This window comes from Diabrotica undecimpunctata, chromosome 2 (genome assembly GCF_040954645.1).
Source record: "Diabrotica undecimpunctata isolate CICGRU chromosome 2, icDiaUnde3, whole genome shotgun sequence".
Lineage (NCBI taxonomy): Eukaryota > Metazoa > Arthropoda > Insecta > Coleoptera > Chrysomelidae > Diabrotica > Diabrotica undecimpunctata.
The window spans coordinates 31,242,586-31,261,145 of record NC_092804.1 but is presented as its reverse complement, the minus strand read 5'-3'; the positions used below and the strand labels follow the sequence as shown (position 1 = coordinate 31,261,145).

The 18,560-nt window shown below is 32.2% G+C and overlaps 1 protein-coding gene across 3 annotated transcripts in view; it reads right to left on the bottom strand.

Moving 5' to 3' along the window:
* The window catches only part of LOC140433262 (uncharacterized), a 42,275-nt gene that overhangs the window by 2,470 nt on the left and 21,245 nt on the right, over positions 1 to 18,560 (bottom strand). For 2 of the 3 annotated variants that reach the window (XM_072521295.1, XM_072521297.1), the window contains 3 exons: positions 7,491 to 7,656; positions 5,763 to 5,876; positions 4,983 to 5,105 (listed from right to left, as the gene is read on the bottom strand). In XM_072521295.1, coding sequence (XP_072377396.1) covers positions 4,983 to 5,105; positions 5,763 to 5,876; positions 7,491 to 7,656 — 403 coding nt within the window. The remainder of the gene's footprint in view (positions 1 to 4,982; positions 5,106 to 5,762; positions 5,877 to 7,490; positions 7,657 to 18,560) is intronic. The other variant, XM_072521296.1, reaches the window with a different exon arrangement.

Sequence of the window (18,560 nt, the reverse complement as noted above, 5' to 3'; positions counted from 1 at the left end):
TACCGAATCTCCCAAAAAATAAAAAGAATGTCATTATCTTGGACAATGCATCTTATCACTCTAGGAAATTAAATTTTCCCAAACAATATTGGGTGAAACGTCAAATTAAGGAGTGGCTCTATGAAAAGGACATTTATTTTGAAGAAGATTACTTAAAAAATGAACTTCTGGAAACTGCTAATGTATTTAAAAATATTTATGACAAATACAAAATTGATTGTATTGGTGAAAAATACAGGAATCACAGTGACGAACAATGCCGCGTAGATGTACATATCTTAAGACTTCCGCCTTATCACTGTGAACTGAACCCAATAGAAATGGTGTGGAGTGAAGTGAAACGGTACGTGTCCTCTAAGAATTCAAGTTTCAAACAAAACGACGTTAAAACATTGATTTATGAAGGTTATGATAAAGTACAGAACAATGGACATTGGAAAAATTACGTCAACCATGTTATAAAATTGGAGAATAATTTTTGGACAGTAGACAACATTCAAGATGACATTGAACCTATTAGAATTTCATTAAACGATGACTCTGAAGATGAACTAGATTATGAAAATGAAGATGATTGAAAATTGTTTTTCGGGAGTATTCTTTTCTCAGTAAAGGTAATAAAATATTTAGTTGATCTGGTTGAAATGTAGCACACTTAAATAACTCATTAATCGACATAATTTCAAGTAGTTATATTAGACGTCATTATGCAAAAAATAAAGTTATGAACATTTAATAAATTAGTGCACAATTGAGGCCCCTAGAACACAAGGGGTGTAAGTGCCAAAAACAAAGTTTTGAAAAATCTTTGTTCAAAGTTCGATATAAATTTAAAAACCTAGGTAGCACTTTTTCAGTTTTCAGCATGTTTTCAATGACATGTAATTTTTGATGGTGTTATTGTTGTTAATGTAGAAAGTTTGAAGCCAAAAGTACGTGCCTGTTGTTAGAAATCAGTTGCTAAGTGATAAGCAACTGCACTTACACCCTTGTGTTCTAGGGGCCTCAATTAGGGGTTTTTTGCAATTATCTCAGTCATTTGTTTATGTATTTTAATTTACAAACTAAAAAATTAAAAAAACTGTTTAAGATCTGCAACATTTATTTGAAACATTTTTCCCTAAAATGCACGAGGAACAAAATAGGCAAAAAAATGATTTTTTCCAAACTTCATCTTTCTTTAAAAAATAAACAAAGCAAAATTGGCTGTAATTCTTCAAGGAATTATCATCAGTTATCCCTTATCTACCGTTTAGAATATTAAAAAACCTGTAGAATATTTTTCATATTTTTTTCCCTATTAACTGCGGTATTATGTATAAAAGCATTTTAGGAATTATTACCATTTATTTCATTCACGAATTTTCTATTAACAACTTTAGCTTACCTAAACATATCTTAGTTTATCGTGAGTTTGGCCCTGCTTATTTTACAAAAGTAGCAAAACTTACAATGGCAGTAGAATTGGCAACGCTGTTATCCTATATCCGTACACTGCCATCTCAACGTGACTTTATCTATAGACACTCTATACAAGTGCAACAATCCCAACTCTCCTTTGGCAAGTCTTTACGCTAAAAGTATCAAATCGTAAATCACAAATATGTACTTTCACATTTACCTTCTCTAGACACATACAATATACACATCCCTTTTTTCAGAGACTTATAACAAAAAAACTCGTACTAAAAGTTCAAGTATGCCAGATTAACATAAAAGGCATTAACCAGGGAAATCGCCGATTACTAAAGCACAGTAAGTCCATCCTAAAAACGAAGAAAAGTTGTCCCCTAGGGACAGAATAGAGGAGTGGGATCTTCTAGGTGCGACATACCATCACACATATGGTATATATATATATATATATATATATATATATATATATATATATATATATATTATATATCTTTTTTAAATATAACATAGAGAATAAGGACTTAGTTATCTTTTACTTGGGATAATGTACACATTGTGATCATTAAAATTAGCGAAGCTACACTAAGTATTATCTGAAAATCCTTTGCAACTACTTGGCACCTTTTTATTGTTATCTAATAGCACCCAAATACAGCCGTAAATCTTAGTAACTTCATTAGCCACCATGGAAATGTAACCTGGTTAAGCGGATTCATAAATGCTGTTGGCACGAGAGAGGTTTTGTTCTTAATACAAGTCTTATTTCAGAGATGCAGAGACGTCAAGTGTGATGTATACACTGGTCTCGTTAATTACGAGAAAGAATTTAATTCAGTACAGCACGTTTGGATGGGAAGATAATGCAAATACTAAAAAAAGCAGGAATTACCAGGCAAGATCTAAAAATAATTAGAAACCTGTATTGAAATCAGACGTGTGTTTATCAGATCTTCAATCGTTACTTTGAAAGAAAATTAATCAAAGCTTTTCTCGAAACTGAAAAATGCATTTTTCCAGACGGATACCAACTAAACAACAACATACAAGACCTACAAGTCCTTATGAACAAAATTACGTATTACAGTCAACAATATGGAATCAATATGAGCGTAAAGAAAACCAAGCTCAGGACAGTTCGCAGAAAAAGATGACAGAAGGTCAACTATGCGTCAACCAAACTAAAGTAGAAAGAGTGACGCACTACAACTACCTTGTCACCATAATAAACGAGGAATGGACCAAAAATCAGGAGATTACAGCAAGTATTGAAAAAGTAAAACTACCTTCAACCGGATGGGGGGCCTTCTTCAATAGCCACAATCTTTATTTCGGTATAAAAGTAAGAATGCTGCGATGATATGTCTTTCCTGACCTTTTTTTATATTATTTAATCTTGGACCTTGAACGAAAATAAGTGCAGAAGATTGGCTTTATCAGAGAATACTAAGATTACGTGGACTCACCGAGTCACAAATGAAAAGTTCTCCAGAAAAATGAAGAAGAACCGAGAAGTACTAACCACCATCAAATCTCTAAAGTTACAATACTTCATACATATTATGTTAAATCAATTTAGATAGAAATAGAGCATTATACTCCCTTTCAACATTATTAAGATCGAAGCTGCTAAAAAGAAAATTTAAATTAACACTTTACAAGTTGATTATTTGCCCAATTATTACATAATATGGCAGTGAAACATGGATTCTCAACCAGCGGGAAATCAATAAGCTTCTAGTATTTGCAAGAAAGGTTCTCAGAATAATATTTGGCCCTCAAAGAGATAAATTTACAGGGGATTGGAGAAAACGCCGGAATGCTGAGTAGGTGACTCTGTATGGAACTGAAAACATAGTTAGACGGGGGAAAAGAAGAAAAAGGATGGACTGTACGTGTGACTCGATAAGTCCATGGAATCTTAAGTATTCTCCAATGTAGCCATATTTCAAATGCTTCCAATCTTTTGCACATATTTTTATTTAATGTCTACGATTTAACACGCAACAAAAAAGGACAGAGGTGTTGAAGATAATTACTCTGGAATTAAATTAGACGCTATTAAACCAAAAGGTCAATATTCATTTGGCATTTACCTTCACAGGTAAATAAACACTTGTCGAGTAACGTTTAGCTTTGGAAAAGACATGGATATTTTGGTAAATAGTTACATATAGTTATGTAGATAATTAATCAATAATTATATTTGTTTCGAGTCGACATGTAGTTTATTCGGATCAGTAGGATTGTTGACGTAGTAATTTTGACCTAGTCAGTTCGTTTATCATTACATATCTTTAAGTTATTATAAGTTTGCGAAATTATTGTATTTTATTATTAAATCGGTTGCAAAACTAAAGGACTACAACATCGTGGCAGTACCTATAACAACACACATAGAAGACAAAGTATTACAGCATTCTTACTTTTATGCCAAGAGAGAAGTTTTGGCTCTTACAGAAGGCCCCAATTCGATTGAAGGTGGATCTAGCTTTTCCGATATCCGCGCTTATCTCCTGGTTGTTAGTTTCTTCTTCATTTTTTATAGTTCCGAGGTAGTTGCAGTGCATCACTTTTTCTTTCTTCTTCTTCTTCAGCCTTAAGTAATCCAACTTTGGACATAGGCCTCCCCAAATCAATCCAGTGTCTTCTATTTCGCGCCACTTGCTTCCAGTTGTGTCCTCCGATCTTCTTAATGTTATCAGCCCATCTCATTTGTGGTCTTCCTCTGTTTCTCTTCTTCTCTTCCTCTGGCCCTAACCATGGCCTCCACTGTTGTATTTCGTGGTTCCATCTTTTATCCTTCAGTCGGGCATTGTGGCCTGCGAAGCTCCATTTTGATTTGGCAGCATGTTCTCCTGCGTCTTTTACCTTGGTTTTGCTTCTAAACCAAACCAAACCCAAAAAACCAAAAAGCAAAGCAAATTACTTTTTCTACTGGGGTTTAATTGACGTAGAGTTGATTACCTTCTATTATCGTTTTCTGGCTAATTATCATGAGCCCTATATTCTTTACGTTTATAATTATATAAGTCCATACTGTTGACTGTAATATGTAATTTGTTCATAAGAACTTGCAGGTTATCCTTAAATACTCTGGTGTCACCTGCATATCTAAAGTTGTTGACCCTTAGCTTTAGAGTAGAGATTGAAGATTAAAGAAGACAAAATACAGCCTTGCCTCACTTCCTGCATAATTTTCACATATTTAGTGTGTTTACTCATAAGGCTTATCGTACGGTATTCTTCGCATATTCTGGTTTCTGTTTTTGTTTGGAAGTGCATAAATTCCTCAGCCGGAATGTGGATCAAGAAAAAAGTTATATTTACGTGCTTTGTACCACAATATGTCGGTCAATTTATTGAGTGTAAAGAATGGTCCTTTAGAATTCACAAACATTGTATTTTACATTTTATTCTATTATTTTCTTTTAATTATCTATCTTGACATATTTGAAGACCAAGTTTTTCTCTCTTTAAACAAGTCGGACTCATTTTCTAAATAACTGTTTTAATATTTATTCATGCGTTAACATTGATCAATATTATCAAATTTAATGAATACTTACTAGGCATCTGTTGTGAATACTGACCCCCTGCGAAGTGATTAGGTCGAAATGGAACATAACCTGTTTCTGGATAATACATCGAATAATTTGGGATAGGATATTGGTAAAAGTTCTGTTGTTGACCTACAAAATATTTTAATTTTGTTACATAATATAAAAAAAAACAATAAAAAAATATCAAATACATATTTATTTTCTTTTTCGTCTTCTTCTTTAAGTGCAATATCCAATGCGGACATTAATAATTATTCTGGACTTCAACTCATTATTTAGAGAAACAACCATACTATTCTCTTATGTTCCTCAGCCAAAATATCGTCTTCATAATATCATCAGCGCACTTACCAGCTTTTTTCTCCCGGCTATTTCAGATTCAATAGCTCCAAATTTGACTTTCTCAAAGTAAGCGTTATATAATAGAGGTTTTAGTATACATCCTTGTCTGGCTCACCTCATTATTCAAGAGATTTTAAGAAATTTTACGAAATAAAGCACTGTCCTTAAATAACCAGTAATGATTGATTTATGGATTAAATTTTAAAGTAACCTAAATATTCAGATTCTTCTAGAGCAACATTTCTAACTAGAAAATTTGTACAATACATTTACATTTATACAATAGATCTAGCAATTATTATGTAGTATCAATTTTATTGGCACCATTCTCATACTCTCACACTTCGCAAAATAGGTCACGATTTTTACAACTACATTTTGTTTTAAATCGACAAATTGATTTATTGTATTTATGTAATTATATTGAAAATTTAAAATATATACCTGGAATAGGTTGGTATGGTTGGTAATTATTCATGTAATTTATTGCTGGATAAATTCCATTTGCATACATCGACTGCATTGAATTTGGCACATTGTAATATGACATCGTACGAGCTAAAAAATACAAAATTTTTAGTTTAAAAAATATATATAAAGCCAACACAAATATTTTAAGAATAATCAAATCACAATCGTAATAAATAGTTTATTTAAATTCAATATTATCTGGTATGCCAATTCTCAAAACTGATACCTACGATGATAGGATAAGGTTGAGAAGTGTATTGCCAATTTAAAATTTACAAAATTATTCGATTTTGCGTTGACTAATTAATATAAATGACCATATTTCTGACAATAAAACACTAAAAGCTTTTGTTTTCAAAAATTTCACAAAATTTATTATAATTCATTATCACTACAGCTGTTTCAGCAGAGTGCTCTCAGCTTTCTCAAGTGATCTATTTTTGGTATCCATTATACTTTATAGTCTTCAACTGAATAAGTAGAGAAGGGGAGAACTGTTTGTCTCAAGTTGGTCATTTAAAATTGTGTCTGTAGTTTTTAATTTGTAAATTTCCATAGAATTTTAATTTTTTCTTCTGGTTTTATTATTTTATCGTTAGATAAAATGAATTTCCATCAAGCAGCGGTCGAATCCATCATTTAATGACCATATTTATAACTCTTAACAGCAAATCTACGTAATGGTATAGTTAACTATCATCATCATCATCATTCTAATCATCAACATCATCATCATTATCTTCATCATCAATTTGTTCCGCTAGTCGCTACTCTGCATTGCCAACTTTTGCCAATTTTCCGCTGCAATATTTTAGGCTACACCACCATTCCCCCTTAACCTTGACCTGCCCCCAGTTCTATTTTCCACAGATATTGAAAATAGAGTTCGTCTGTGAGGGTAGTTGTCATTCGCTTTTGATAGGGGTCTGCTTATCTTCCAGCCACTTTCAAGTACATTCCTTACTTTTATCATAAAGAAGATTCTTCATAGTTTATGTCATTGCAGAATAATTCGCTGTTTTAAAACAATTATTTGTAAATCATTTATTATCGAACCAATGGTTGCAAGGAGTGGGACACTCTGTGTTTATAGAATGTTACATACAGTTTGCTTAATTATTCTGTTAGATATAATCCATTACGATCCATCTAACAGTTAACTTAGCCTTAAAAGATATTTTTATACCGTTTTGTGAACCTCATTGTGGCACAGCCCTTGAGAATTATCAATTAATAATTGTCATTAAAATAATTCATTTTAAAATATCGATGATCCAAAACGTCCGACGATGTTATTCAATGCCTAACTTCTAATAGTTTTTATTATTCTATTGGCCGTTTCTCATATTTATAGCACTCGTTGCTTTAGTTATATCTTCTTTCCATATATCTGACACAGTCATTCATTTTTATTGCTTCTATCGATTCAAACAACGGTCATTATTAACTAACCAGTGTCTGACATAATTACTAAGACGTGCTGTCTCAAATTATTTACCAAATCTTAAAGAATTATCAATAAATATGTTTTATTTTTAATACTTAAATTTAATACACATATTTTTATAAGTGTATTAAATTTAATATTATTATATAATATAATATTCATAACATATTTTAATTGCGGCTCACGAAAAATTTCAAATTTTGAAAAATGTCTCAGAATATCAAGGAGTATCTATTCTTGATATGTATACTTACTTGTTGTATAAGATTGGGGAGGAACAAAATTATTTGGAATATTATACGATTGATTTTGTTGCAACGCTGAGTGCATGGCATACATTTGATGGAGTGGATGCATTCCAGCCATTTGGTAAGCAGATGGAGGTATTGGATATTGATACTGAAATGGTGGTCTGTTCTGCTATAAAAAAATTTATAAATTAAAACTATAAAAATGTAATATTGTAGCCGATACATATTCTCCAACCAAATCCAAAGAAGAATTCTGGAATTTTACAATTTATCTGGAAAACTATTTTTATTTTATATATCAGGTGTTTAAATCACTGTAAAAAACACAACTCGATAGCAAATTTTGTATCTTGTAGATATCTTAAAATAGTGTGTTAAAATGACTTTCTAAAATATATATTTGCATTAAATATACAATGAATATTTAAAAGTATTTCTGTAAATTTCTACAAACCATTAATGAAACTTTAAACTATAAAACAGCAATAAAATTGTTTCCATTATACAGGGTGTTTCAAAAAGGTATGTCATAAAGTAAATCACGCATTCTGGGACAAAAATAAATTGATTGAATCCAACTTACCTTAGCACAAAAAAAGTTACAGCCCTTTGAAATTACAAAATAAAACTTGTTTTTTTGTATTATCTCCTAAATTACTTGACATTTTGTAATAAAAATGGACACGTTACTTTCTTGTTCTGAAAGCATTTTTCATACAAAAGAAACAACAAAATCTAAGCGAACAGAAAAATTTTAAGGGGGGTGTGCAGCCCTAAATCCCTCCAAACTTTTGAGTACGTTCAAATCAAATGAATTTTGTGGCATCATTAGTTTAACACATTATTTTTAAAAAAATTTTGCCTCCTATCACTTTTTGTCAAAAAACTAGTTTTTTCCTAGTTGGCCATAAAATTACAATTAGTTTCTACGGATACAATAATTACAAACAGTTCGATCAATAATATTCAATAATCTGAAGCTGTCATTTATTGTGTGAATAAGATTATTATTAAAAATTTTGCTATTACAATGGCCTGCACATTTCAGGAAATGGCAGATATGCATTTAACTTTGTGTAAGTTGGATCAGATTAAATTATGATTTCAATAAACTATCAGGAATATCGTAGGCGAATGTCAAGGAAATAATGCAGCAGTCGCAAAGTGTTATGTAGTAAAATACCCCAATCGAAATACACCCGATAGACGATTATTTCTGACAATTGATTGTCGTTTACGGGAAACGGGTACATTCCAACCGCAAGTTGCTGGCAATAGTGGTCGTCCAATAATGGATGCAAATGATGCAGACATTTTAGAAATCATTGAAGAAGTCCCTGGAACAAGTACACGGGTAATATCTGCTTAACTAAATGTTCCTCACGTAAGGGTTTGGAGGCGTTTGAAGGATCAGCTGCTTAAACCCTATCACTTAACAACGGTTCAAGAGTTATTGGTTAAAGATTATCCTAAAAGGATTTGATTTTGCGATTGGTTGTTAATGGAAAACACTCGAAATATTCATTTTGTTAGAAATATTTTGTTTACCGACGAGGCTACCTTCAGTAGAAATAACAAATCACCATAACGAGCGCATTTGGGCCGACGAAAACCCTCAAGCAAAAAAACGACTCATCACCAAAGGACTTTCAAAGTTAATGTTTGGACAGGAATTGTGGATAACAATCTAATAGGTCCAGTATTGCTTCCCAACAATTTAAATGGTGATAATTATTTGCAGTTCTTGGCAAAAGAGTATTTGGAAGAAGTGAATATTGCAATTAGGCAAAATGTGTGGTTTCTACAAGATGGCGCTCCACCGCATTACAGTAATGAAGTCCGGGAATACCTTTGCAGGCAGTATCCTGGTCGGTGGATTGGAAGGGGTCGTGACGCACCTATTTCTTGGCAACCCAGTAGTCCAGGTCTTAACCCTATGGACTTTTGCTTTAGGGGGTTTATGAAAGAGAAAGTGTATTCTGTAACAATAGAGGACGAATAACAATTGAGGATTAGAATAATTGAAGCTGCAAATCAATCTCGTCAGAAAAATATGATTTTTCAGCGCATTCGGTTTTCCTTATTAAAACTATACTGAATGTGTATTGAAGAAAATGGGGGTCATTTTGAACATTTATTGTAATATCATATTTATAGAGGTTATAGACATTGTTTGTACTTGTTAATTCATTTAAACCATTCATTTAGTTGCACGTAATGTTTTAAAGGTTAATGAAAAACTCAATAAGTAACTCAATAAAAACTGTTTTTTTGAAAAAAGTGATAGAAGGCAAAAAAATTTTAAAAATAATGTGTTAAACTAATAATGCCACAAATTCATTTGATTTGAACGTACTCAAAAGTTTGGGTGGATTTAGAGCTGCACACCCCACTTACAATTTTTCTGTGCGCTTAGATTTTGTTGTTTCTTTTTTGAAAAGTGCTTTGAGAACAAGAAAGTAACGTGTCCATTTTTATTACAAAATGTCAAGAAGTTTAGGAGATAATGGAAAAAAAACAATTTTTATTTTGTAACTCCAAAGGGCTGTAACTTCTTTTGTGTACGCTTTTGTACTAAGGTAAGTTGGATTCAATCAATTTATTTTTGTCCCCGTAATGCGTGATTTAATTTATGACATACCTTTTTGAAACACCCAGTATTAAGTATACTATTTTAAATTAAATATTTTTTTATACACTAGAATACAAAGTTATTTTAATTTTCATTGATTATTCCTCAACTTCAATAATTCAATGTATTAAAAACAAATTCTTTTGTCATTGAAGTTAAAGTAAAATAATTTGTTAGTTGCAAAAAATATTAAAACATATTATTTACAGACTATTCCAAGCGTTCTGCAGAGAAAATGCAAATAACATGAAAAAAAAAAAGGGAAAAAAGAATTTCTAGTCCGTTAGCACCGGTAATAAAAACCCATTTTGCCCACAAGTTGCACAGATTATAATACAATAAAGATCGATGACTATTCTAAGGCCCTCTTCATTTCATAAAATCTAAATTTTCGTCACTTTCTAAAAACTTACAATTTAAGCAAAATTAGCGTTAACGTATTTAATACCTCAGATTAAATTTAAACTTAAAACTGCCATCACTTTGGATATCGACCACCCAAAGGCTTCCTTACTCGCTTAAAATTTATGTTTTGTTATATATTTTAATAATTCGTTGAGTGTTAATATTGCATCATAATCAATTCCTGTGATGACTTACCTATGAAGCAAAAAGCTAAATTTTTAGGCGGTAGAAAAATAGCTAAAGGTCCGGGCTGAGAAATTCAATAAGACAGTGTTTTATACATAGATAACTACCTTCACCTAATTTTTTAGGCAATTTGGGATTAACAGGAAAAAGTACTATCCGTTTACAAATGATAAAAATACGATTTACGAAAAACTGACTATATTTGCAGACTGACTAAAAATATTTACATAAAAAGTATTTAAAAATCCTTTAATTAACTAAAAAATGTAATACGTATGTCACAAATTAAAACAACCGGATCAATATATAATAAATCAGTGCAAATACTTACCTATATTGATATCAATATTGTTGGGAGAACGGAAAACGCTGTACGAGAGACGTATGTAGCACTAAAAGAATCAGCTACAAAAATAGGTTTAATAATAGACACCAACAAAACGAAGTATATTAAAATAAGCACGCAACCAGAAATCCTACGTCCACTTGTTATAGAAATCGAAGTCAACGTCGAAGCAGTAAACGAATTTGTATACCTAAGAGCGCTCGTTAGTACTGAGAATAATAACACTGCAGAGTTAAACCGCAAAATTTGCAAGGCCAACAGATACTTTTTTGGCTCAATCTCCTTCTTAAATCCTTAATTATATTGAGAACTACAAAAGTAAAACTCTACAAAACAATAATACGCCCAGTGTTAACATATGGTTCAGAGACCTAGACCTGGAACAAAACAAAAAGTAATGAATACTTATTAGGATGTTTTAGAAGAAAAGTACTAAGGCGAATCGGTGAATGACAATGAAGTTTGGAGAAGACGATACAACTTCAAATTTTATAGAATATACCAAATACCAGATATCGTAAAACATATTAAGATAGGACATATTAAGAAATTACTCAGCTAGAAAAAGGAGGCTGGGACCCACGGAGGGTTCTAAAGCCAAAATGATGAAAATAATTTACAAGTTTTTGCAATTTTTTTTCTTGCATGTGTGTGATTGGAAATATGACTGTGTATTACTAGATCCTTTCGCCTAACCAATAATTTGTTTTTCTTGTTTAGTTAAATTTTGACAATTAATTGAAAAGCATAAAATTTTGTACATTTTTTTGACGTTCTTTTTGACCTATAAAATAAAACCTCTTTTGCGATTTTGAAAAATATTTGATCAAAAAGTTGGCAATATAAAAAGAAATAGATACAGTCAGTTAGAATCGCTTTACTGGGCTCAGAGATATAGCTGTTCAAATCAAGGGTAAAAAGGCTGAATGCTCAATTTTAGACAGTCAAAAAAATAGTTACAAACCCGGTCCAAGAAATTCGGTAAATAGAGATTTTTGTATTGATAGAGAATTACCTTCACTTAAATTTTTATACAATTTTAGCTTGTCAGGAAAAGGAAGTTCCAGTTTACAAATTATAAAAAATACGATTTTTGAAAAACTGACTATTTTTAAACAGCTGTAACTTCAAATTTACTTAATGGATTTTAATTTACCAATGCTTGTTTAAAATGTATTTATAAATTCGTTAATATACTTACTAAATTTTACAATAATTATTTTTCTTGTTTAGTTAAATTTTGACAATTTATTAAAAATCATAAAATTGTGTAAGTTTTCTTTTCGTTCTTCTTGACATGTGAAATATATAAATGTATAATCTTTTGGGACGTAAATTGCTTCATCTGAAATTTGACATTATAACAAAAAAATATAATAACTTGTGAGTTAAAATCGGTCAGCTGGGTTGACGGATAGGGTAAAAAGTGCTATTTTGTTATTTTTGACCTTTTCGAGGGGTACACACCATGCCCAGGAGCACGTGTAGGGGTAAAAATAGCTATAGGCTACTTTTTTCAGGTATAATGATATAGTAAAAAATTGGAAAAATATTGCTATATATATATATATATATATATATATATATATATATATATATATATATATATATATATATATATATATATATATATATATATATACAGGGTGAGTCATGAGGAACTTTACATACTTCTACCATATGTAGAGTCCCTCAGGGAGCATATCATGTGGCCACTAAAAAATGTCAACTCCTCTTCTTTATTAATTTACAGGGTGATTTGTGTAATTGACCATTTATTTAATTTTACTGTAGTGTTTATACGGCTCATTTGATTTTTTAAATTTTTGCATACAGTACACTACTATCAAGCATTCGACTGGTATTAGCTAAACTAAAAAATTCCAGGACTGGCTTTGGAAAAATTAATTTAGGGATTCGTATTAAATATTACACCCTGTATATATATATACTTTTAAATGCAATAAGTGATTTTCAAACTACATAAATAGCCAATGAAAACGACATATGCGACAATGTTGTCGCACTTTTATTAAATTTTTAGTGAACGATCAAATCTTACCAAAAATAGAACAACCATAATGAAGTATCAAATTATAAGGTAATTAATTTAGACAAATGTTATAAATTTCAAACATTTTAATTGAAATGATAAACTGAGTCACTGCACAACAAAAAACAGTAACTACTAACAATAACGAAGAACAATTTAAAAAAAAAACTAAAAATATGTACATAGTTATGATAAACCCATAAATTAGAACTGGAAAAGATACAATAATGGTAACAAAATAAAAATAATTCAAAATAGATTTTCGAAATGGAACCCTGCAGCCTGTACACATTTTTGTTGCCGAATTGTTAATTGACGTATTGAATTACGGATACTCTGGGGATCGTTTTTAATAGTATTACAACAATGTATAATTCTATCAATTAATTGTTGTCGGTTATTAATATTTACTGCGTAAACTAGTTGCTTCAATCGTCCCCAAATATGGTAATCAACGGGATTGAAATCAGGGGATCTTGAAGGCCACGAAATAGGACCTGCACGTCCTATCCACCTGTTGCCATAAACATTATTGAGATGTTGTCTCACTGCCAGTAAAAAGTGTGGGGGTGCCCCATCATGCTGAAAATACATCCCTCGGATAGCAACGTTCGCGTTGGCAAGCAAATTCGGCAAAATATTTTGTAGAAAGTTCAAATAGACCTGCCCTGTTAAAGGACCATCAAAAAAGTGAGGACCTACTAATTGGTTATTTATGACACCAATCCACACGTTAACCGAAAACCTTAACTGAGAACGACGTTCTCGAATAGCATGGGAATTTTCTTCTGCCCACACATGTGAATTTCGTGAATTATTTATCCCGTCTCTGGTAAATTGGGCTTCATCTGTAAATATTGTCCTGTATAGCGTTGGTCGATTATTGTTAATCCATCTACAAAATTCCAACCTATCGATCTCATCTCCAGCATGTAGTCGCTGAACCATTTGAATGTGATATGGGTATAGATTATTTTTTTGTAAGACTCTACTTACTTTTGATTGAGTAACATTGAGTTCTCGACTTACTTGTCTAGTGTTTATTGTAGGGTTCATAGTAACGGCGTCCATAATGTCATCTTCCTGCGCTTCATCTACATGTCGCTCTGTTGTTCCACTAGGAAAAGTGCCATTTTCTCGCAAATAATTAAAAACTGACCCAAATGTTGGATGACTGGGAGTTCGACGACTAGGAAATCTCCTGCGATATTCTCTACTAGCAGCCCTATCATTCCCATTACAGAATCCATAAACAAATATTATGTCTGCATATTCTGTGGTCGAAAACTGATGTGGCATTTTGAACGAAAGTAACAAAAGCTCTACCAAAACTAACACAATGTACTTAACGTAGATATGACAGAAGAAATATGTATTCTTGTACACATCAATAACAATTGATAATGACAATAATGACAATGGGTATAAAATATCAAGAAACGTCAAACGGTCAACGCCAACCTTCATTTTAAACTTTTTTAGATTTATTTTTATTTAGTACAGTTGATGCAATGTATTATTATTTGACATACAATTTTAATTATTTACAATCAACAAAAACTAACACATACAAGAGGTTTGACTTTTTAATCAATTTAATTTATTATTTACCGAAAATAATGCCCCAATACGATCTATGAGTAAAAATTTAAAATTTAAAAACAATTGATTCTATCGTAGAGATAATACAAAGTGACAGTAAAGATGTTAATTTTCTACGTATTAGATTATGTTGTAGGAACTCATTTTAATTAAAATGTTTGAAATTTATATAACATTTGTTTAAATTAATACCTTATAATTTGATACTTCATTATGGTTGTTCTATTTTTGGTAAGATTTGATCGTTCACTAAAAATTTAATAAGAGTGCGACATTATTGTCGCATATGTCGTTTTCATTGGCTATTTATGTAGTTTGAAAATCACTTATTGCATTTTAAAAAAAATGTATACAGGGTGTAATATTTAATACGAATCCCTAAATTAATTTTTCCAAAGCCAGTCCTGGAATTTTTTAGTTTAGCTAATACCAGTCGAATGCTTGATAGTAGTGTACTGTATCATGCAAAAATTAAAAAAATCAAATAAGCCGTATAAACACTACAGTAAAATGAAATTAATGGTCAATTACACAAATCACCCTGTTAATTAATAAAGAAGAGGAGTTGACATTTTTTAGTGGCCATATGATATGCTCCCTGAGGGACTCTACATATGGTAGAAGTATGTAAAGTTCCTCATGACTCACCCTGTATATATATATATATATATATATATATATATATATATATATATATATATATATATATATATATAATATATAAATATATTATATAAATATATATAATATATATATATATATATAAATATATATATATATATATATATATATATATATATATATATATATATATATATATATATATATATATATATATATAGAGAAAAGGAGTACGACCGTCAATCCAATATAAACTAAGGTACACTCGAAGAGTGGTGGGTTTTTCGGTCAAAGTGGAGAAATAAAAGACAAAGACGATGGCTACTTCATCTATTTATTGAAGACGTTTCGCTTTCTGCTCAGAAAGCATCATCAGTTCATCTAAAAAGAACAATATGAAACCAAACATCCATAGAGAAGTTATAACCAAAGTGTGTTACCTTACAAAGACATGTAGCAGTCAGTGATATTAAAAATATGAAAAAGCTTACAAAGCTGGACATTCAGAGTTAACGTTGTATATAACAATTAATTGAAACTAGGTAAAGTTTGCAATTTAACAAAATTAGCACAGCAAAAGAACATGTGATAAAAATACATGTATATATAAAAAAAAATTTTATAAAAACTTAGTAAAAAACATTAAGGTTTATTTTAAAGTGTAAAGAACTAGAAAGATCATTAGATTGCACTTCCAACAAATTTATTTAAAAATTATATTTTAATTTTAACTTTAGGTAACATTATAAGTTATTAAAGATTAATAGTAATAAAGAAAAAAATGAAGTTACCAGTCTTTAGCTTACTGAGGCTCGTTGGTAAATGAATTAAAAGGTTTGACACCCACGCACAACAACGTGAGTAGAAGTGGCCTTGAAGTCACAATGACATAAACAGCAAGGCAAGATACCAACCTCTATGTATTAAGGCGGTATATTCAAAGAATGTGATAAATTTGGTTGACAACTTGTCGTTAAAAAACCAAGCAATGAAAGGAAAAGGTGGTTAAGATCACCATTTAACCCTACAGTGATTGATCTGTCAACAAAGAACAAAGCAAGAGAAGTCAATCCAATATATCATATATTGTAATATTATGACGTCACTAGTTAGCCAGCCTTTGGGAATGGTATCACACATTCCCATTAACTCGGCTCATAGGGCACAGAGCCACCTTCTCTGTCGCTCATATGAGTAATTCCTGTCTGGCGCGTAGACGTCGCGGGGGTGGGCATCTCTTGCTTCAGTAGACCGGAGCTAGTAGATGTCTAAGTTCAGATAGGGACCCAGTTCCGTGGGGTATAACACGGCCCCCTTGCCCAGGGATACGGGTGAAGACCACAACGATGATGTAGGTGGAGAATATAGTATTCGGTTCAGTGAATTCAACGGAAGTGGCAACCCTGTTTCTAGGGATAGTATAGAATCAACCTGGTGAAGGGCAGCAGCGATCACCAGTACTAGAATTAGGCGTAAAGGAAATGATCCTAAACCGGCTTCTTACTAGAATACCGTAGGTGAGACTGAAACAGTTAGAGGGCTACGGTACTGCGATGCGGAAAGCAAGTAGGAAACTACCGCATTATATTCCTCAGGACATCCGTCCGTAGATTTTTTCTTGTCATGTTGGAAGAAACAAAACAAACGGCCCCTAGTCCCGGGCAGGCCTTAAATGGCCAAGGGGTGCGAAGAATCTCCCGGTTTCAACTTGATAAGACAATCAAAATTGCTACGTGGAATGTTAGAAGCTTATTTGCAGCAGGCAAACTACAAAATCTAATTCAGGAAATGAACAGAATTAACATCGATATTCTCGGCATAAGCGAATTGCGATGGGAAGGCACAGGCATGATCAATACTACTGGTAAAACCCTTTACTACTCATGCAGTGATAGCACAGACCCTCACCACAGACATGGGGTGGGAGTTCTGATAAGCGAAAATTTACGCGCCTCCGTGAAGAACTTTATCCCGATCTCCGAAAGAGTCATACTTATTCAGTTGCTTGGAAAAGTTAACATAAATATTATACAAGTCTACGCCCCTACAGCAGACAAGCCAGAAGAAGAACTAGAGCGATTTTATCAACAGCTAGACGAAGCCTTAAAGGTGACTAAGAATCACGAAATTAACATCGTATTAGGAGACTTCAACGCAAAAGTTGGGGAAGGAGCTGTAGATCACGTAGTTGGAAAATATGGTCTTGGTCAGAGAAACGACAGAGGGGACAGATTGATACAGTACTGTCAAGACAAAGATCTAGTCATAACGAATACTTGGTATAAGTTACCACCCAGGAGGCTTTACACATGGAAGTCGCCTTTAGACGGACATCAGGGCATTATAAGGAACCAAATAGATTATGTGACAATTAATAGAAGGTACAGGAATGCTATTACTAAGGTATCTGCATTACCTGGAGCAGACATAGGATCCGACCACAATCCCTTAGTAGCAAATATCAAACTGAGGCTCGCTACAGCTAAAAGAAAACACCAGAAGGCATCAGTAAACATTAGAAAACTCAAAAACAATGAAACAAATGAAGCGTACACAGAGGAAATAAACAATAGGTTCTCTAATATGGTAACTGAGAATGATGTTGAAAAGTCATGGACCACCATAAAAGAATCATTTGATGAGTTGAACAACACTTTTCTACTCGAGAGTAAAACAACTACCAAGAATGAGTGGATGACAGAAGAAATATTAGAGATGATGGAACAACGCAGGCAGTGTAAGATCAGGCAGGACGAAGTAGGGTACCGAAATATACACAGTCAAATTCGTAAAGAAATTATAGCGGCGAAGGAGATCTGGATGACTACACTTTGCGCCGAGGCTGAAAGCCTATATAAACTCGGCGACAGCTTCAATCTTCACAAGAAAATTAAGGAAATTGCTGGTGTCTTCAAGAAAAAACAAGTCACTGGTATACATAATGACCAAAATGAATTAATAACGGACCCTAGCGATATACTTAATACTTGGAAAATGTACACAGCCAATTTGTTTAATGATGACAGAACACAAAAACCACCACAACTGGGAGACCATTTGTATGGCCCAAGTATTTTGAAAGCTGAAATTGTACACGCTATCAAACTATTAAAAAGTAACAAAACCCCAGGACCAGATGATATGTACGCAGAAACAATCAAGTTACTTAATGAAGAAAACCTAGACATTATTGTCAAGCTCTTTAACGACATCTACGATACGGGCCAG